Source organism: Macaca nemestrina, chromosome 10, assembly GCF_043159975.1.
Source record: "Macaca nemestrina isolate mMacNem1 chromosome 10, mMacNem.hap1, whole genome shotgun sequence".
Lineage (NCBI taxonomy): Eukaryota > Metazoa > Chordata > Mammalia > Primates > Cercopithecidae > Macaca > Macaca nemestrina.
The window spans coordinates 56,349,214-56,371,218 of NC_092134.1; the positions used below are offsets into that span (position 1 = coordinate 56,349,214).

Below are 22,005 nucleotides of genomic sequence, written 5' to 3' on the forward strand. Positions count from 1 at the left end.
TCACCAACTTCAGGAGTAATGGGAAAATAATTGAGGCAGATGATTAAAAAAAAAATACATTAAACATTATTTGGTGGAAAAGCACGGTAATTCAGCTGAATCTAGCACTGCTTTAGTATAACAGTATGAACCTGTTGGCCATTGTGTGCAGCTAGTGTTTTGACGTCTTGCACATCTAGAGGGACTGAGTATATAGCATCATGACCAGGTGCCAGGTCTGGAGTAAGAGGGCTTGACATTTAAAACCACTTATTATTGCGTGAACTTAAGTATTCTTCATCCTCATTGGTTAAACAGCAGTAATAATGGCACCTGCTTCATATAGATGCTGTGAAAATTGAGTTAAATTTAATAAGTTAATACATCTAAAGCACTTAGAATAATAGTACCTGGCACTTAGTAAGACTCAGTAAATGCTGTTACTATTTTGAATTAAAGCCGAAATACAGTAGACACCAGATTTTAAAAATAGGTACTTTGTACATAAAGCTACTCTTGATGCAAAGATACCTAAATTGATTTTCCTCAATTCCTTGTTGGCTTAAGCCTAACCTGCTAGAACAGGTTAGGTTAGGATTTATGATCATTCACTTATCTAGAAAAAAAATTCTTTATTCCTTTAGTAAGTATCTTTTAGTGCTTTCTCTAAGCACTGAATATTGGGGATACACGGGTGAACAAAAATAGATTCAGCCCCTGCTGAATGAAAATTACAGCCCAGCACAGGGATTTTTAACTTTTTCTGTGCCATGGATCTTTTGGCACTCTGGTGAAGGCCATGGATTCCTCAGAATGTTTATGGATACATAGAATTAAATACATGGGATTACAAAGGAAGCCAATTATATTGAATGCAACTAGAAAAACCATTTTTAAAATTACTGATAGTAATAAAAAGACCTGGCAGCAAGCCCAGTACTGTCAAAATTTCCAAGTTGTGATGAGCTTGACAGTATATTAAGAAATCTGTAATAGCTTTAATGTAATTTTCACATGTCTGTACTATTTCCTAGTGACAAAGTCAAGGTACTGTTAAAATTGTTGATTTGTTGCCTGTGATAATTGAGGGAAATAAAAATTTTCAGTTAGGAACTTATGGAGATATTTTGGCCAGGCACGGTGACTCATGCTTGTAATCTCAGCACTTTGGGAGGCTGAGGTGGGAAGATCACTTGAGCCCGGGAGTTTGAGACCAGCCAGGCAACGTAGGAAGACCCTGTCTCTACAAAAAATAAAACAAAATTAGCGGGTGTGGTGGTGTGCTTGTGGTCCCAGCTACTCCGCAGGCTGAAATGGGACGACTGCTTGAGCCCAGGAGGTTGAGGCTGTAGTAAGCCATGATTACACCACTGCACTCTAGCCTGGGTAACAGAGCAAAACTGTGTCTCAAAACAAAACAAAAAATAATTAAATAAATAAAAATAAAGATGTAATCTTTCCCATCCAAGCTTTTTGCCTTCTCGGTTTGGGTTCAGTGGAACTCATGTTAAAAACTTCACAGGCATCAGATAAATGTGGGATTACAATCTTGGCCACAGCTGTGAAGGAGCAGGGTGTGGGCTGTTTGGCCTGGTCAGCTGGGGGAAGGCCTCATCATTCTTTGATTTATTGTGGACTCCCGTTTGAAAGGGCCATGACAAATGTGAGCTTGAATGGTATCCTCATGATGACATATATTGATTTTCACCTGTTCTGCTTTTCTTTCAGGATTAAATGGTTTCAATGTACTTTTATCTGGCAGTCACACCCCCCCTACTGTGGGCCCGTCCTCAGGTCAGCTGCCGTCTTTCAGTGTCCCTTGCATGGTCTTACCATCTCCATCTCTGGGCCCTTTTCCTGTTCTCTATTCTCCTGCAATGCCGGGCCCAGTTTCTTCTACTCTTGGTGCTCTCCCAAACACAGGACCTGTGAATTTCAGCCTGCCTGGCCTTGGATCAATAGCCCAGCTTCTCGTCGGCCCCACAGCTGTGGTTAATCCAAAGTCGTCCACACTCCCTTCTGCAGACCCTCAGCTTCAGGGTCAGCCCTCACTAAACCTGAGTCCAGTGATGTCAAGGTCACACAGTGTCGTCCAACCTGAGTCCCCCGTTTACATGGGACATCCAGTCTCGGTAGTAAAATTACATCAGGTGAGGCCTGAAGTTTCCTGAAGACACTGTCATTCTGGGAAGGGGTATGTCTGTGTTTAACTAGCTTTCATTTTAGCCACATGACTGCCGGACAGAGGCACTAGGTCAGGCTCCACCTGGTTTCCATTGTAGACCTAGAGTTATCTGCTCCTTTTATAAAGCACTGAGACATGAGGTGAGGAATCCTGTGCTTTAAAGACAAAAATGTATGTTTTTAGGTGTCATTCTGTTTCTTTTAATTAGAGGGACCTGTTTTAGGCATAGTTCGGGGGGATTTTTGAGGAATGCTAAATAGTTTCATTATTTTGATGATCTTCAAGCTTTTATTTCACTAGGTCAATAAAAGAAGCCACCCTAAATTTTAATTATACAGCTATAAAAACAATCAAAAGAAACAGAAGTCTTGATAGTAACTCAGAGATGCTTAGCCTGTCAGTCATTTCTTAAGATGTGATGTTTAGAGACTGTGTGTGTGTATAATGTCTGTATGTATATACATCTATACATACTCAGAAGACATAAAAATATACAAAAAGATATATTATCGATATAAGTCAATGAGTCTATATTTGTCCCCCAACCTCCATTTGTGGTTCAGTCAAATATTTGTTGAATTCCTATTATACATTAGGTTGTTCACAGTGATTACTCTCCCAAAGAATTATGTTTAGCCAAAAAATATTTTAGACAAGTTATTCAGAGCCTCAAAAGTTTGCAAGACATTGAAATGAACATGTTAGGTTTAAAACAAGATGATTATAGCATAACATAGAATTTTCTATCACCATGTGCCAGGCACCGATCTAGGCAATGAAGACAGAGCGGTGAACAGGGTAATAATGGTCCCTGCCATTTTAGGGCACATTAAGGGAATAAATATTTAACATTTAACATTAGGGGATAAATATTAGCAAGTAAAGAGAAAGAGCCAATACACAAACCATGTTGGCCTCACATGCTCTAAAGTGCTTTACAATTATTATCTTATTTAATTCCTACAACCTTGTGAAGTCAGTACTTTTACCATCCCCGCTGGATGGAGGAAGAAACTGAGGGACAGATTGCCTTGTCAACGGTCGTAGAGCCCAGTCCCCGGCTCTAGATGCCACACTTGTAACCTCTTTGGTAGGCTGCCTTTCTGCACCCAGAACAACAAATGTGAATTTAATTTTCAGTTGTGGTAAGCAGGGGAGACAAACGGCATGAGTATGATAGGAAAGCAAAGAAGGAGGAACACCCGCCTTGGGATCCTAACACACGGGTCAAGAAAGGGCTGCCTTTCTACTCAGGGATCAGAAACAATGTGACTTCACTTCTGCTTTTACTTTTTTCTTTTTTCAGTCACCAGTTCCAGTGACCCCCAAGAGCATCGAACGCACACATCGTGAGACATTTTTCAAGACACCCGGCAGCCTTGGAGACCCTGTCCTGAAGAGAAGAGAAAGGAACCAGTCACGAAACACCAGCTCGGCCCAGAGGAGACTGGAAATCCCCAGCGGCGGGGCTGACTGACCTGCTGCTTTGCCAGGTCGGGGAGGGATCAAACGCCCTGAGAGTCCCGGATGTCCGAGACGGAACGCAAACCGTCCCGTCCTGAGCACGGGTCCCTCCTCTCTCTTGCATCCACACTTCTGTTAACTTCCCACCATCATCAATCATCTGATTTCCTGAAAGTAATTAATTGTGCATTTAATACCAGTTAGAGTTCCGACTCTCTGCATGGTGTCACAGTGAAAGCGCCGACTGACTTGAATGGTTTTGATTCAAGAATCGTCTTATTGCTGGAAGTAGATCTGAATAGGCTACCGGAGCCTTGTGGTTTTTCTAAAGAGGGGCGCTGTCTAGCACTTAACTAGGGTAAGCATTCTTAACATGTATTTCCACTTACCCTGAGTAAATCTGTGGTGAGAGAAGCTTCCTTTCTGCAGTTTAAAAAAGCTACTGCTTCCTTAGGCTTTATCAGGAAGCCACCTTCAGTTGTGAATCCTATGGTATTATTTATTTTGTTCCTGAAATGGGATTTAGTGCAAAAAGTTTACAACTACAGTCTTTAACACATTTTTTTTCAGGGTATGACGACTTGAATGTTTGTACTTTTATTCTATAATTTGCCCTGCACTTATTCTACAACTTAGTAATAATGTGGATAAATGTATCTACATGACACATGTCAAGACCAAAATAACTGTGAATGACACACCTTGCTGTAAATGAACTGTGCTAACCCTGACTGTGGGCATGAGAACAAAGATGAACTCTAGAACTCTAGCAGCCTAACTGCTGCTTCTCAAATAACTGTGTGAACAGTGAGATATTACTGTTTGTTTCTAAAAATCCTACTGTGCCCAGTTTCCTTCACTACATGCCCTGCGTTTTTTATTTAAATGTTTAGCTGTAGAGCTATCAGATATGGATGTCTTCTAACAATTGCTGTTTGTAAAAATCAGGATGGTAGAAAGTGATTACATGGGAAATTGGAACCTGGATGAGACCTTTTCGTTGAATTCTGAAGAGTAATTATGTGAAAATTGATATAGGGCAAGAGATGATTCTTTCGTTTTTCTTCTACTTCATGTGCGGAAGAGTAAGAGGGAAAATGGACATATGTTTCATAACCAAGGGTATTCAAACCGTAGTTAGATGGTAACTCTGAAAAATAAGTATGGTGAGCACAGGGGCTGGTTGTTCTAGCATGAATACAATTTTGGAAACTGTTATGCAATTGCCCTTTTTTAACCCACATTACTTTAGGGGTGCATTAAGTAGCCAAACTATACTAGTTCTTTGTATTCCTAGACTTGCTGATATTTACCTCTCTCTTGTCTCTTCAGAGAACAAGGGAGCCATTCTTTCCCTCCTACTTTCCTTCATTCCCTCTTCCTTCCCTCCTTCCTACTTCTTTTCTTCCTTCCTTCTTCCTCTCTTAAAACTTCTATCTTAGATGTAGAATCCTGGTGTAGGGTTTTATTTTATTTTTATTTTTTGACCCAATAAAATGTTATATGAAAGAATAAAAATATTAATTTAAGAGACTCTGGGAGTCTGAATAAAGTAGCTTTATATTAACTACAGGATAATATTAGCCTTATTACCCCCACAAGATTTTTTTAAACTTGAGGTAGGTAGCTACATTAAATAAATTTGCTACTTATATAAAAATTTTTATCAACACTAAACTTTTAAAGTTTACAAGATTTCTTTTTTCCTTTTTTACAGTCTTCTATAGAGTTAGGTTAAAAATGTGGTTTTTAACCACATCAACAATTGCATGGTACTGATGATCCTGAACTAAAACTGATGGGTTCTCTATCAATCAAAACAAATAAAAATATACCTTTTTCAGGTTTCAATCTGTGCAGGGTGTATGCATTTTAACTCTCCCATGCTTAAGAACTTCCACAAAATATTTCATGGAGAGGTCTGCATTTAGATGGAAACACAAATTACTTTTCCCCTCACTGTTCCTGAATGCTGTATACTTGTTTTAACATTTTTGCTATTTTTTTTAATTCTGATCATGATATAACCATCTTAACCTCAGAATTCATATTTCTTGAGGGGTGTTAAGAAGCAGTCCCATTGGTGAGGATATTATGACTTGGTGACCATACTTAGGAATAGAAAACCAAGCACAATTGCTTCTGTATTCAGTATCCACTTAATGTGGCTTTATATGTAAAAATAATAATGCAGTGGTTGTCAGGAAAATGAATCTTACAGAACAACTGGTGGAATTGAAGCTGCTGTGCTAGAGTTGGATCTTTTGGGTAGTGAAGAAGCAATGGCAATCTTGAGTCTATTATTGTATAACTTAGTAAAAGAAAAAAATAATTGGTGGTGGTCCTACTAAGAGAATGCAGCTTTTTTGAGTTGTCACAGAGGCTGTGTGTGCCCTACACTGACCAGGGTTTGTAAAACCCTTTCATTCTGGTACAAGAGTCGGGGGTATAACTTTTATACTTGAATCTACCTACCAAGTTTACATTTCTCAATTCCTTTTTGTAAGGTGCTATTTCTGTATTTAAAAAACTTTCTTTTAACGTAAAGCTGCTTTCTGCTTATCTTATTGCACTGCTAGTTGTATGTAGGTATTAATTTTATTGCTGCTTACTGCTTTTGTTTTCTTATTATTTAGCTCTGCTCTTTTTCCTAATGGCTATATTATGTATAGCTATTTACTTGTAACTGTACTACATGTAAACTGATTTTTTTGTTCTGATTCTTTTCTAATATTTTTAGGAAAATATTAAGCTTTATAAAATAGCAATAAAAAATAATTCATTTAAGAAGAGATGGTGGTTGTATTTTTGATAGGCTTTTTTTGCATACTGTTTTGAGTAAAACCATTAACAGCTACAACATAGCCAACCAGGCCCTCATAAATGTAAGTCAGATCTTTTTGCTGACACCACCCCGTGGTTACTAAATGCTGAAACTTACTGCATCAGAATTTCATGGGAACTTGCAGGGGTTGAGGTACTGTGTAATTGAGCTTCTGATTTCTACTAAGTCCCAATCTCTGTAGGTTTGGAGCTTCCAGATGATTCTGATGTTTATCCAATCTAGGAATCACAGGTAAATGCAGACCACCCCTCAACTTCTTATGGCATCCATTAAGTCAAATGCTTCTCAGTGTAGCTAATGCCCACCTTTCACTGAAAGCCAATTTCTATTGTTAGCCCTCACTTTTAAATTGACCTGCAAGCAGACTTAATCTGATGTCCCCTAGCTCTTTATGTCCCCGGAGTGATCTATGTTGCACTGTTGTCGGACTCCCCTGCTAAATTCTGAGGTGACACTTGGAGATGTTTGAGCTGATTCACATGGAGAATTCTTCAAAGGCCTCATCTTGGGAGCATTTGCCTGAACTGTGATGCAAGCAATACATATTCTTCCAGCTGCAGCTCTGCCTCTGCTGCTGGTTCTCCTGCCGTCCATTCCACACAGACCCTTGGGCAGGATTTTGAATGGTCCTAGTCTGGCCCCGATGTGGTTAAGTGAATCATGGCAGTGGTTTCCCCCATACTGTACTCATGGTAGAGAATAAGTTTCATGAAATCTGATGGTCTTTTAAGAGGAAACCCCTTTCACTTGGCTCTCATCCCCTTTGGCTGCTGCCGTGTAAGGCGTGCCTTTCACCTTCTGCCATGATTGTGAGGCCTCCCCAGACACATGGACCTGTGAGTCCATTCAACCTCTTTTTCCTTTGTAAATTATCCAGTCTCAGGTTCATCTTTATCAGCAGCATGAGAATGGACTAATACAGGCCCTATCTCTTATCAGCCACATCCAGTGATCTTTACCTTGATTCTAGGAGAGAAAACCCAGCCAAACACACAGGCTTCTCCCTCCCTCCACTGCCAAAGCTGCTGGCCCACTCCCTTAGGTCCCCTAGGTGAGTCAGACACCAGAGCATACCTCTCACTGCAGGAAAGAGCTGAGAGAGAAGCATCACCCTGAACACCTCCCCTTATTGGCTCGTAAGTGGCAGAAACGAAGAATTACAGCATAACTTCAAAGAGATCCTCACTATATCCATTTCTTTTTCCATCCCTTCAACCCTTTCACAGACTTGTAGGTGAACGCATTCAATACTTGGTTCACTAGTTTTGTAAAACTTCCTCCATCAATCCTGCAGAGTCCAACACCTTTGGAATGCAGTATTTCCTGTGACTAGGTGCTGTAGCCAAGCTTCCCATTCAATCTCCTGTTACAATAGTTACCAGCTGCCATCGTCCAGGATTTGCAGGCACTCCATATTTCACACTTATCAGAGTAACTTTTGACAGCTATCGATTTGTTTTTAGTGTGAAAATCAGTTTGATTAATTCTATGTCCTTTTCTACCCGAAAATGCTTCTGAAATTAATAAATCATACCCAAAGCTAAAATTATTTTCTGATTTTCATTCTCTTACATCAAAATCCTCTTTTTGTAACTAACCCACTGGTAGTCTTCAATTTGACTGTCTCTTCTATTAATGTAGAAACATCCAGTCTCGCCCCCACTGTGCTCTGAAGAACTCAATATTCTTAATATTAAGATATTAACTCAATATTCTTCATAGTAAGAATCAAATAAAAGTGGATAATACTGGTAAAACAGTTATTTTTTTACTGTACGATTAGAGACATAAACTTATAAGAGGAAATATGCATTCAACTGGTTTGATTATGAGACCATTTTTTTCTTAGACTATCTTACAAGCAGCAGAAGATACTCCAAGAAGCAAAGAATCCCCTAAGCAACCCCTAAAATTTACTTACTCTTCACTGAAAAGAAAAACAATATTAGCTTCGTAAGGGCAGAGCCCCTAGGTGACTTCTATCTATATTCGCCATACCCACCACAAAATGTGTACCCAATACAAAGTTGGGGGGAAGAATATGGGATGGATGAGTTAGCACAAGCATTGTTTTTTAAAAACCTTAGAGGGCTCTTTCATTGCACGGTTCCGCGTACATAGCTTGTTTGTTTTGTTTGTTTTTGTTGGTTTGTTTTAGTTTAGAATGGCCTCCACAGCATCACCAATGTTCATAAAACAAAATTAATCATGATAATTGTGCATTTAAACTTTTTTTTTTTTTTGAGATGGAGTGTCACTTTATTGCCCAGGCAGGAGCGCAATGGCATGATCTCGGCTCACTGCAGCCTCCACCTCCCGGGTTCCAGCAATTCTCCTGCCTCAGCCTCCCGAGTAGTTGGGACTACAGGCGCGCACCACCACGTCCGGCTAATTTTTGACTACCTCGGGCTCCCAAAGTGCTAGGATTACAGGCATGAGCCACCGCGCCTGGCCTCTGCATTTAAACTTTAGCGGTATGACATGCAGCGTTTTCCTCTTAGGCACGCCTTTCCAGTTCCTACAGAGTCTACCCTGGCTCTCAACTTGCCTGCCAGCTATGCAAGATATTGCCTATTGACCCTCAGCATTGATTTTCACTCCTTTTCTAAGTTTTTTTAATCACAGGGGCAACAAGGCAGGCAACTACATTTCCCACATTCCCTTGCTACAGATGATTTTGTTAGTAAAATAGACTCATGCAAGATTTGGTAGATAGAAAGGAAGCTGAGGCTGTTCTCCCTCTTACAGTAGAAGCAATTCATGCACAAATTGTAGCAGGCTCAGTTTTTGCAGCAGCCATGCTTTATTCTACTGTCTAGTCCAGGACTGTGTATCAGTTGTGACACTGGCAGTGGTTTTACACTGTTCCCAGCCATCGTGCAGCAGCAGCATTCGCCCCATCCTCTGAGCAGCAGCCATGGCGGCACAATCCAAAAACACTTCACAACAGCCCCTTAATTTCCACTTTCCCTTCCCTCCTACAATTGTGTAAGCACCTAATTCCCTGTATTAGAACCTTCCTGTTAGAAATACCTAGAGTGTTTTCTAATTTCTACACAGAACCCTGCAGTGCTATCTCCCACCTCTACCCCCTTCTTCTCCCCACTCCTCTGCCCATCCTGTCACTCTACTCTTGGTGATCACATTCTTCATCTTATTTTATTCATCCATGCCTTAGTGCCGCCATTCCCTTTTTCTAACATGCCCTGCCACCCCCATTTCTCTTCTTCTGTCAGGCTACCTCATATGCATCTTCCCAAACCCATTTCAAATGCCCATCCTTCAGAAAGAAGTTGTTTTCCTCACCGCATTGTGAGATCCTTCAAGGCAGGAATTCACTTTTTCTCATGTAGGGCCCGCATTGGGCTTAGTATATGAACGAATAGTCAACCATGCTGAAAAGGATACATAATAGTGCACCCTGACTTATTAGAGTAGCTGTGGTTTAATATGCAATGGCAATGTGAAAATAGTGAGTACAATAAACAGAAGCTTCTCACCAAAATCAAACATTTTATGCATAGCCCTACTGCACCATAGTCATGCTAATTATTTATTTACTCAATAAACATTCATGGTTCCTATGCAAACAGAAGAAGCCTTGGTGGGAGGGCATTCTACCCTCTTTTTTTCTCTTTAATAACGGTAGAGAATTCTACAAACTTAATGCCCAATGGAACTTTAAAAATTGTCTTATTTGTGCACCTATTTTACAGGGAGGAAATAGAAACAAGGAAATTAAGTAACTTGTCCTGCATTATACAGTAATTTAACCACAAAGCTGAGACCAGAGCACAAAACTCCAAATATCGGAGTCCTGCACACTCACCCCCATGCTATGCCACTTACCAAACTAAGACAAATTGTTTTAACAAAATGTGATAGGTGTAGTCCATACAAACCCATCCATACAATTCTCAGATTGTATGAACTTTATAGACGACACATTTGTATGTGCAGGAAGTTGTAATTTTATTATGCAGACAGCTGTCTCTTTACACAATACTGCAAGACCATAAAAACAATCATGCAAACTGAAAGTGTGCAAAGCAATCTTCACATATGAACTGGTCTTGAAAGATGCTTATTAGATTGCTAGGTGGGAGGCATTTTAAGCCAAGTGACTGCTGCAAAAGCATGCATGCATAATTGCAAGTGTTCTGTGACCTCTTAAATTTTTATCAAGATATTAAAAATTCTCTTACTGTTGGCTATAGAGAAATGAAAAGATACTAAAACTAATATTTATTTAGCATATAATTTTTAATATTAGAGAGATTGAAAATTAAAGTGTTTTATTTCTTTGTAAAAACTTATCAAGAGCAGCTTGAAGAGCACTTACCTTCTCATCAGCATATAACTTATGATAAGTACTGAACATCTTTTCTATGCCTTGGGGAATTGTCATGTTCCTTTCTAAGTTTGGATCAGCTTCCAACGTTTTATCTTTTGCACTTTTGATTGCAGAAATATCTCCAAGAGTTCATTTAATGGATAGTTTTTGCAGATATCTCTTTCTCTGGGACACCTTCATTGTTTTCATCACAGCCATTTGCCTCACAGGTTGATACATTCACCCTCATTAAGTTTCCGTAACTGCATATCTACAGTTTCCCATATAGTGCTTCACTTTCATCTTTACTGGCCAACTCTGTCTTCTGATTATTCATTTTATTAAATGTCATGTGTCTATCACCAGGAAACAAACAGGCAACATTACTCCAGCTTTGCTGTCTACATGAAGAGAGACTTTGTGCATCAACAACAGTCTTTGAAATAAATGACATGATTGCTTGTTGGTCATGATGGGCATCTGTCATTTATGTAGAGAGGGTATCATAGTAACTAAAATCTGAACCATGTTGTTAGAAGACTGATATTATTTAACCCATGACAACTGACATACATGCATATTAGAACCAGGCAAAGAAAGGGCCGCATATATATATATATACACACACACACACACACACATATATATGTGTATATACATATATGTATATGTGTGTATGTATACATATATGTGTGTGTGTGTGTGTGTATATTTCTGGCATTGAAATTAATTTCTATTTTAAGCCCTCATTCTATCTTCTGGCAGAAATTATTCTCAGTCAATTCAGCCCCCACTCTACACACAACTCCCTGAAACTCTCTAGAGGCACTCTAGAAGTACTTTCAGTGGCAAGTATTTGAAAACATAATTCAAACAGGCTTAAACAATAAGGGGCACTGTTGGCTTACCTCACTAAAAGCACAGAGGGCAAGGACTCCAGCTCATTTCAGCTCCAATTCATTTGGTTCTGCTTTGCTCCATATGTCAGTTTAATCCGCAGGCTGCAGCCAGGATGGTTCTACACAAGCCAAGTTCAAAGGAAGAGAAGAAAACAACTTATGAAAGTTCTTCCAGAGGGATAAGAACTTTTTCAGAGTTCCCCAGTAAGTCTCTCCTCAATTCTTAATGGTCCAAACTGGGTTCCATACCCGTTGTCTACATCAGTTAGGTCCAGATGGGATTATCTTTATTCCATTTAGACCTACCCTGGAACTGAAGCACATGCGCTCCTGGGACCTGGGGAGGAGGGTTAACACCTGACCAAAACTCAGGTTCTGTTAGAATGGAAAAGGCATAAAACAGATGCAACAGCAATTTCACTACAGCCCTGAACCCGCTTCCTACAGTCACACATCAAGCCATGAGCAAGGGCAGACTAGTTCTCGGTCCTTACCTCTTCAAATTGTCATCAGCTGAGATGTACATTTTCCCTTCTGCTCTTTGGCCCCAGTTATCCCTTTTGCTCTTTGGCCCCAGTTATCCCTTTTGATGTCACGGCAACTTCCTTGGGCGCCAATTCACTCCCTGGAATACCCGGCTGGGCCTTGCCCAGCCCTCCTCATTGGAAGGCAAGGCCACTCTAGGTCGGCTGGTTCTCAGTTCAATGTCACCACGGCACTCACAGCCTCTACGAAAGCTTTCTACTGCCTTACTCACCACCCAGGGGCCCAGGAGAGGCTAATGAGGCTGTCTTGGCTTCCTTCTGCCAAGAAAAGCCACAGTTTTATTTCCTGTGAAGTCTGGCCCCTTGGAGCCACCATTTCTAAAGCTGCAACTTGAAAAGCAATTCGCTTTTTAAACCCTACAAGGCCACTCTCTGAAGCCTTTCAATTATGTCGTGGGCATAAATCTGAGAGAAACTCTCATACACAGAGAGACAGGTATAACGGTGTTCACTGTGCCATTGTCCGCAGCAATCAAAAGATATAAACAAATTGAAGTTCCAACAACATGGATAAATAAATTGAGATCTATTTCCATAATGTACTACTACTAAATCGTTTAACTGAAATAACTAGATCTATATGTAACAACATGGATATGTCTAAAATATATACTGCTGACTGGAAAAAGCTATACATATAGCAAATGTTAACAGGTGGCAATTTGGGGATATAAATTCTCATGTCTTTTTTGTATTGATCTCTGTACTTTTCTGTACGATGGAATAAATGAATACAGTGGACCCTTAAACAATGAAGGGGTTGGGGCTGTGACCTGCATGGAGTTGAAAATCTAAATGTAACTTTTGACTTCCCCAAAACTTAACTACTAATAGTCTACTGTTGACCAGAGGCCTCACCAATAACATAAACAGTTGATTAGCACATATTCTGCATGTTGTACGCATTACATACTGTATTCCTATAATAAAGTAGGCTAGAGAAAAGAAAATGTCATTAAGAAAACTATAAGGAAGAAAAAATGTATTTACTATTCATTAAATGAAAGTGGATCATCATAAAGATCTTCATCCTCATCATCTTCACATTGAGTAGGCTGAAGAAGAGGAAGGAGAGGGGTTGGTCTTGCTGTCTCAGGGGTGGCAAAGGCAGAAGTGGAGAAGGTGGAAGCAGAGGCAGGAGAAGCAGGCTTGCTGGGTGTAACTGTTGTTGAAAAACATTCCCGTATGAGTGGACCCACACAGTTCAAACCCATGTTGTTCTAGGGTCAACTGTATTTTTAACCATTTTAGAAAATGATAACCATCTGTTTACTGTGGTTACCAACAGTTCCTAGATTTTGGATTTTTGTGGTAAGTTATTACATTGGCTTGAAGACCTGTGATCCCTTCCCGGAGGAAGCTTGTACATCCTTACCATGTTGAACTCAAGAGAGGCCATGAACTTACTTTTTCTAAAGAAACTAGACGGAAATGATGTGTCTTCCCTTGGAACAGAAGTTTTGAAAGACTGCTCATGGTTTACAAGATCTTGTTTCTCTGCCAAGAAACAAGATGCTCTAAATGGGCTACTGCTCTGTTACTGTCTTGGGCAAGAAGCAGAGCTGTAGCCAAATTGTAATGAACAAGGACTTATCTTCAAGTTGTTGAATTTTGGGGTTGTTTGCTCTCTCGACCTAATTTAGGCTATCCTGACTGGCACAATTTAATAATAATAAGTGAGGGGACCAACACAGCATGGCCAACATGGGATTTTAGAAAATCAGAGCTTTCAAAATCATTGCTAACATTTTCTAATACCATCTTTTGTTGTTGGTTTGGTTTTTTGGGGTTTTCTTAGGCAGAAGTTATTATAGCAAAATAATAGTTACTTAAACTCAGTGAATCCAACACTGAAACCTTAACTATGCCCCCTCGACCCCTACCATGGCAGCTCATTTGGCATCAGCCTTATGAAAAGCTTCCTTATAGACAAGCTTTTAGGATAAACCAGTGATTTCAGCATTGGTGTGGAAAGACGTTTCAAAGGATAGATCTATACAGATAATTTTAGCGGGATTAATTTATTTATATGTTCAAATTCCATCTGTATGCATCTCTAAAATGTATTTGCCTAGGTAATCTCTGGTCAACTGTTAAGCTAGTTCTCTGTTCCCATCGCCCCTTTCTCTAAATATTCCCTCTCATTGCAAAAGAAGAGCTTACCCCTCCCATGCAACTGAAGGTTACAAAGGTTCCCTGTCTGGGGTATAGAAACCTCTAGAACATCCATCACAGGGATGATTTGAAATATTAGTGTCTGTGCTGAAGGAGTAAATGATTCTGATGACTGGGCACCAAATCCTGCTGCAGGTCCTGTGGTTTCTGATTCTTTGGCTGTCAACAACCTTGAAGCAAAACCTAATCGGGTTGTCCACTGGTCATTAAAAAAAGAAAATTGTTTAAAGTGTAAGTCGGCTGGGCACAGTGGTTCATTCTTACAATCCCAGCACTTTGGGAGGCCGAGTCGGGCGGATCACCTGAGGTCAGGAGTTCGAGACCAGCCTGGCCAAAATGGCAAAATCTCGTCTCTACTAAAAATAAAAAAATTAGTCGGGCTTAGTGGTGGGCGCCTGTGATCCCAGATATTCAGGAGGCTGAGGCAGGAGAATCTCTTGAACCCAGGAGGTGGAGGTTGCAGTGAGCCAGGATCACACCACTGCACTCCAGCCTGGGCGATGGAGCGAGACTCTGTCTCAAAAATAAAATAAAATTTTTTAAAAAGTATACATCATTTGGGGCAAATAACTTGGAAATTGTTCTAAAAATTCAGGTAATGCTACCTAATAAAATTTCTTCCATTCTTAATTCTGTGAGTGGTTTCTTGAGGCTTACAACTAGAGAAAAATGATAAATATGAACAGTATCAATGCTAACCCTTGTCTCATTCTAGCAATAATGAATATTCATCATGGATATATAAACTAATTTTTTAAAGCCTCATATATCTAAAGTATTACTTCTTAATATTTAATAATTATTGATAAGTATTTTAACATATTTGTGTTTCAATCAATTATATACTTAAAAATGTAGATAACTAAAGCCTTGTGGTCAACAGAAAAAATCATACTTTAAATTTTAACATATATTTATTTGTTACAGAGAAACATATATAGTGTTTTATATATATAATATTAAATATAGCATTATATATTAAAACATAAACGTGTGTAAAACAGAATTTAAGTCTGTTGGGGAAATGGAATTCAAATATAAGTCCAAGGAGGAAAAGGAATTATGTGAAAGTTACCCATTTAAAAAAGCTTTTTTGTGTAATTTAAAAATAGCTGCTGGTGAATATCAAATCCCTCTGGTATTTAAATTCCCTTCTATACATTTAAAGGAGAAATAGAGCAATTTTATTTTGAAATGTCAATATTCATAAACCATAGGAGATTATATTCTTTACAACCATTTAAACTTATAATTAAAATGTTTACATATCAACTTATAAGTTTTCAAAATTATTTTCAGGGGCACATGAGCGAAACCATCGGAAGGCCTCAGAGATGGAGCTTCTCATACCCATCCCTCAGCTCCCGCTAGGCTCCCCGCATTGTCCACACGGTGGCAGTAGTGTCTGTGCAGCCTGACGGATTTCCAAAGCTAGATGACTTCTAAACCATTTCCGTATTTCATTTGCAATCAACGTGTTAAACAAACAGTTTACATTTCCCCTGCATTAGAGCAATAAATGTCCACTGTGACTTACCACTGCTGAATTTCAAAATATTTCATTAAAATTTCCAGTCATGTAACAAATAAATAGCTATAAATACCAGAGCTATATAAATCACTTTTCACCCACCTGGGAATGAGCCGGACATTAAATTCATTTTTACACTCCTCCCTGCTTCTCTCTTCCCCACTGTTCACACAGTGTCTGCCCACCCCTTAGCTTCAGTTGCTAAGCAACTGAAAGAGCTTTGCTGTTCTTGAACACTAACCATTAACTGCCCTCATTTTCTCTAATGAGAACATGCCTGCAGCCCAAATTACCTTCTTTTCCTGAAAAACAGACCAAGATGCTTATAACATATGCTAATCATAAGGCAAATCCCATCCCAGTAGATAAATGCAAGAAAAGGAAATCCAGAATGCTTGAGCAACTCTGAACATAGTACACAAACACTGTATTCATAAGGGCCAATTTTGCCTTATTTAAAAGATTATGATTTTATTGAGCACCTATTATATCCTAGGCACTATGTGAGTGCTTAACATGCTTTATTTTAATACTCAATCCCACTTTTTGAAGGTTTTTATGCCTCAGAATGGGACAACTTTTTAAGACTGAGTTGGACAAAAGGTAAATTGTTTTAAGGAAAGGGAAATGGGAATGGAAACTGGCTTACCAGTCAGTCTTAGGAAACTCTGGTTTTCTATCTTTTTTTTTTTTTTTTTTTTTTTTTTGAGACGGAGTCGCCCTCTATCGCCCAGGCTGGAGTGCAGTGGTGCGATCTCAGCTCACTGCAAGCTCCGCCCCACCGGGTTCACGCCATTCTCCCGCCTCCGTCTCCCGAATAGCTGGGACTATAGGCGCGGGCCACCTCGCCCGGCTAATTTTTTGTATTTTTAGTAGAGACAGGGTTTCACTGTGTTAGCCAGGATGGTCTCGATCTCCTGACCTCGTAATACGCCTGCGTCAACCTCCCAAAGTGCTGGGATTACAGGCGTGAGCCACCGTGCCTGGCCAGTTTTCTATTTTAATTTTTACTTTAATTATCTGGATTGGAAAGCTCAGGCCCTTAGAAGTTAAATGACTTGCCTAGATTCTGTCAGAACCTAACCCCATTGTGGCACATTGCCTCTTGCTCATAATGGACACAGAATGATGTGGGAATTACTATCTTTCAACATCTTTGCCCAACATGTAGAAGTGTGATGAAAATTTCTACATTAAAATTCTGGTAGTCTCTTGATGCATGAAAGAAATGTTTGTGGTATGCGGGGAGTTGAAGTGACCCCGGTTTGACTCTTGTTTTGCCACTTATATAACCTGAGAAAGTCCCCATCTCATTTGGGGCCTCAGGTTTTCCTCTGTAAAAATAAAGAGTATCTACCTCATAGGAATGATTTGAAGATTAATGTTGTGTATTAATTGGAGGATGTTAAACTCCTGTAACAAATGGACTGCAAAGTGCGGAATGGTTCAAACACTATGCAGGTTTTCTTCTCGCTCACCTTGCAGGGCAAGGCAGGCATGCCTCATCAGCAGCACGCCTCTGCTTCAGGGGAACAGGTTGATGGCGGTTCTGCGGTCATCAACACAGGACTTTTAAGGTCGCCTAGGCACCATTTTCACCCAGGGAAGCTGGAAGCAGGCAAAAGGGGAAGGAGCATATTTGAGAGGCTTCTGGAAGTCAGAACAGTAGATGGGACACCACTTCCACTCACATCCCATCAGCTGGTACTCAGGCACAGAGACACAGCCATCTACAGGAACCTGAGAGATATAACCTGCCTGGGTGCCCAGGAAGAAAGGAACCTAGAATTTGGAGAATACCTAGCGATCTCTGCCAAGGATCATGTTTCTGTAATCATTTTTTACTATGCACACAATAAGAGTTCAGTTAGTGTTCGTTTCTTGCCTTCTCTCGTTCCTTTCTCACCTTTCTCTTTCTATCATCCATTCTATTATATAAATCATATTTCTCATCTAAGATATTACCATTGATTACAGAATAAAAACTCTTCAAATGATATCAGAACAGCAAAATAGAGATGAGATGACTTTTATAAAAAACAACCTCTTGCCAAGAAGGGATTTAGGCTTACTTATATTTGTTATTTTAATTATGATTATAATTACCTCTTTTCTAAGACATCATTGGCTACAGAATACTTGACTTGCTAAACTACAAAATAACGAAATATTCAAAACAATACTGGATTCTCCATGTTTTATTTTGTAAATATTCTAGAATGTCATAAGTTCAAGTGTTTGAGAGGCCTCTCAAGATCAGTTTATCAAATTTTCCCTGTTTAGAGGTAAGAAAAAAATAAGTATAAAGGGAGGTGACACGCCTAAAATCACAATGCTCGTCAGTGGCAGGGCTGAGGCTCTTGACTTTTGGTCAAGATTATGAGGAAAATGTATCTGAAGCCCTTATCAGGGCTCCAGAAATGGTGATAACTATTGAAGAGGCACACGGAAAGTGCTTTGCAAATCTAGGGCAGCTTAACCGAAGCATGGACATAGCTGATTTTTTCAGTAGGCTGATGCAAAAATACCAGTTTCATCTAGAAACAATATCATTTTTGGTTGAAGTCATTTATCAAATTAGCTATACAATTTTAAAGCAAGAAAAACAATAAGAGAGTTCACATTTGACAGGGAAATAAAGTGAGAATTGAAGAAGGTCCAGATCAGGGTGGGAGAAGAGACTGGAGAAGCAAACCTAAGGTGAACAGAAGATATTTGCATGAGTTGAGACAAGATGGTGGTGGTGGTAGTGGATGGGGCTTCAGCAGCCAAGAACCACCATAAAGGCTCTGAATAGCTAAGAAGGAGAGTCTTTTTCATGTTACTTATTAAACACAAGAGTTTATACAGCAAAAAAATTTAGAAGACAGGTAGACAAATGTCATCATGCCATTTTAAAGACAAACAAATTCACACTTAGAGAGCAAAATGATTTGCCAAAGACAAAAGCAGAGCTTAGACTTAACCCTGGGTCCTTGACCCCAAATCTACCCATCTTTCCACTAACATATACTATAAAAAAGGAAAAAGTGACTTACCAAAGACAAACTCTATTCACGTCATGATTTCAGTTACAGACTATGGTAGATTGATCATAAACATGGCTCCTATTCTCTACTCATCCCATTTATCCATTCTCATTGCAGCTCTTCCTATCAGCTGGTAGAGTCTATTTCCTCACCTCTTAAACCCGGCTGGCTTTGTGACTTGCTCTGGCTAATAGAATACAGCAGAAATGATGACATCAGTTTGAAGCCAGACCACAAGAGAACTCATGTGCTTCAGTTTTCTCATCTTTGGATTCCTGCCTCAACCCTGAGAAACTATCTGGGTTAGCCAACTGGAAGATGAGAGAGACTACTTAGAGTAGAATAAATTCATGCCAGGAGAAACCCTCCTCAACCAGATAACAGAAAACACATGAACAAACCCAGCTAAATTAGTAAAGCACAGCCCTTAAAACAACAACTCTTGGCCAGGCATGGTGGCTCACGCCTGTAATCCTAGCATTTTGGGAGGCCGAAGCAGGTGAATCACCTGAGGTCAGGAGTTCCAGACCAGCCTGGCCAACAAGGCGAAACCCCATCTCTACTAAAAATACAAAAATTAGCCTGGCATGGTGGCAGCCACCTGTAATCCCAGCTACTCGGAGGCTGAGGCAGGAGAATCGCTTGAACCTGGGAGGCAGAGGTTGCAGTGAGCTGAGATTGCGCCATTGCACTCCAGCCTGGGAGACAAGAGTGAAAATCTGTCTCAAAAACAAACAAACAAACAAAACTCTTTATTATTATTCCCTAGTCTACTGGGCAGGTCTGTTTATCTTAGAGTTCTAACAACTGTCTATTCCCAATAGACTAGGGAATAACAATAAAGAGTTGTTGTTTTAAGCCATTACATTTTGGAGTAGTTTGTTATTCAGCAATTGCTAACTGATACAAGGGAAACCTGGTGTTCAGAGCCAGATTGAGGAGCAGGCTAGCCCAACAAATCCACAAAGATTCACTCAAGTATCACAGAAACATACGTGTGTGTGTGTGTGAGAGAGAGAGAGAGAGAGATGAAATATATGCCAACTACCTCTACTTTCCACAGCTTTCTTTTGTAACTGGCAAAATGGATATTGCTCCTGCTTCTGGGAAAGTAGAAATTATTACTACATGAAAAACAAAAATTACTCCTTTTAGTCACAACCACACCACTGTTAAATAAACATTTAATAAACACCTAAAAACATTGTTGTTATTGTTGTTGGAGACAGAGTCTCGCTCTGTTGCCCAGGCTAGAGTACAGTGGTGCAATCTTGGCTCACTGCAACTCTATCCCCTGCCCCCTTCCAGCTCAAGCGATCCTCCTGTCTCAGCCTCTCAAGTAGCTGGGACCACAGGCGCTGCCACCACACCCGGTTAATTTTTTGTATTTTTTTGTAGAGACAGGATTTCGCCATGTTGCCCAGGCTGGTCTCGAACTCCTAAGCTCAAGTGACCCACCTGCCTTGGCATCCCAAAATGCTGGGATTATAGGTGTGAGCCACCGCACCCTGCCAAATATCTAAAAATATTAAACTGAACGGTACCAAGTAATCAGACGGCCAAGGTGCCCCTACGTTTCTGTTCAATTGCCTGCTTTGTACATATATCGTGGCATAAAAATGCTCCTAGAAGAATACACTAATTGTCCTCACTTCCTCGAAAAATATCAAAAGTAAATGACAAGAGGAGTGCTTCTCTATTCCAGAAACAAACGTTAGGGCTTTGAGAGAGATAAGATCAGGTCAAAATGTGATGGCTGAAAAGGATGTCTCATTCCTCCCAATCTTTAAGTCTCCCTTCCTTCCTGAACAACTTGCCTTGTGTAAGAGGCTGACCTGTAGAATATCAATTCCAGATACCAACTCATCTTTAGACTTTGCTGAGTTTGGAGTTTGGAGGGTCAAGTTTCAAGAACACCAGGCGAAGTCATTTACTAGCTATGCAAGAGTGAAAATTCCATATGGTTTCTGACTTATAATAAGTAAAATAATATTTTTTAAAAACTATCTTCTCTACTTCAACTTGTTTTCTTAAAGTATAACCTTGTCTTGTGGTTACTCCCTAAAGGGAAGTATTTTTAAAAGTCTTCTCTGGAAATAAACGTATTCAAGTTCAAACTTTTGGTCTGTGTCAGCAAGTATTTGCACATACCGTTTGCCAGCAGGCTGTTGGTGCCATACAATTAACTGAAGGCAGACAGCCTTTCTTCAGACCCAGGTTGGATGGAAAACGGAGAATAATTCTGACAGTTCCATTTTAGATCTAATTAACATGGAAAACATTTAAATAGAGTGTAAAGAGCTCAGTTCTCTCATGCCAGAGGCCAATTATTTCCCCCACTTAATTTATGAGAAGGGATTGTTCAGTGGTTAGGAGCATGGGCTTGGGATTCCAGTCCCTGCTCTGCCATTTACTTGCTGTGGGACCTCAGTTTTCTCATCTGTACAATGAGGATAATGTTTATGTCACAGAGGTATCTTTAGGAAAGTGTGTCAGGTATGTAATAATAAATAGCTAATATTTATTGGGGTGGGGACTGTACTAAACGTGAACACAATCTTCTGTTGTGTTCGAGGCATTATGCTTTCGGGTCTATTTGGTACAGCAGTTTGATCTGCTCCAACCAATACGGCTGACAGGTATGGAGTAAAAAGCCAAAGATGTGAGTTGAATGGTGTGAAAGGCTAGTGGGATGGATCAGTGATGGCCCAATATCCCACCTGCAGGAGGGAAACGTATGGAAGAGGCAATAGAACAAGGAGCCAAGGGCACGCTCTTTCATTTCAGACAACTTGGCTGAAGCCCCGGCTCTGCCACTAACTAGCTGTAAGGTAGCAGTTAAATCATTTAACCTTGCTGAGGCATGGCCAACCCAAGCGTAATGTGGGGATGATCATAATCACCTGAGGTTTTGCCAGGATTGAATGATGTTATGACATAAAGTACTTAGCACAATTAATAGATTTCATAACAGTAATGCTATGTCAGTATGCCAGCCTATGGGTGGGAATGCTCCTACC

General features: G+C 40.0%; 1 protein-coding gene and 1 long non-coding RNA gene across 6 annotated transcripts in view; one reads left to right on the forward strand and one right to left on the reverse strand.

Moving 5' to 3' along the window:
• The window catches only part of LOC105473320 (E2F transcription factor 7), a 42,748-nt gene extending 37,902 nt beyond the window's left edge, over positions 1-4,846 (forward strand). For 3 of the 5 annotated variants that reach the window (XM_011727076.3, XM_011727077.3, XM_011727079.3), the window contains 2 exons: positions 1,708-2,129; positions 3,471-4,846. In XM_011727076.3, coding sequence (XP_011725378.2) covers positions 1,708-2,129; positions 3,471-3,641 — 593 coding nt within the window. In that variant the 3' untranslated portion in view covers positions 3,642-4,846. The remainder of the gene's footprint in view (positions 1-1,707; positions 2,130-3,470) is intronic. The other 2 variants (XM_071071395.1, XM_071071396.1) reach the window with 2 other exon arrangements.
• Positions 1-19,112, reverse strand: part of LOC105473321 (uncharacterized) — a 154,147-nt gene extending 135,035 nt beyond the window's left edge. The window contains exons 1-2 of the long non-coding RNA XR_982180.2: positions 18,995-19,112; positions 11,715-11,824 (exon numbers count right to left, since the gene is read on the reverse strand). This is a non-coding gene — a long non-coding RNA (uncharacterized lncRNA). The remainder of the gene's footprint in view (positions 1-11,714; positions 11,825-18,994) is intronic.
• Between the last annotated feature and the right edge of the window lie 2,893 nt (positions 19,113-22,005).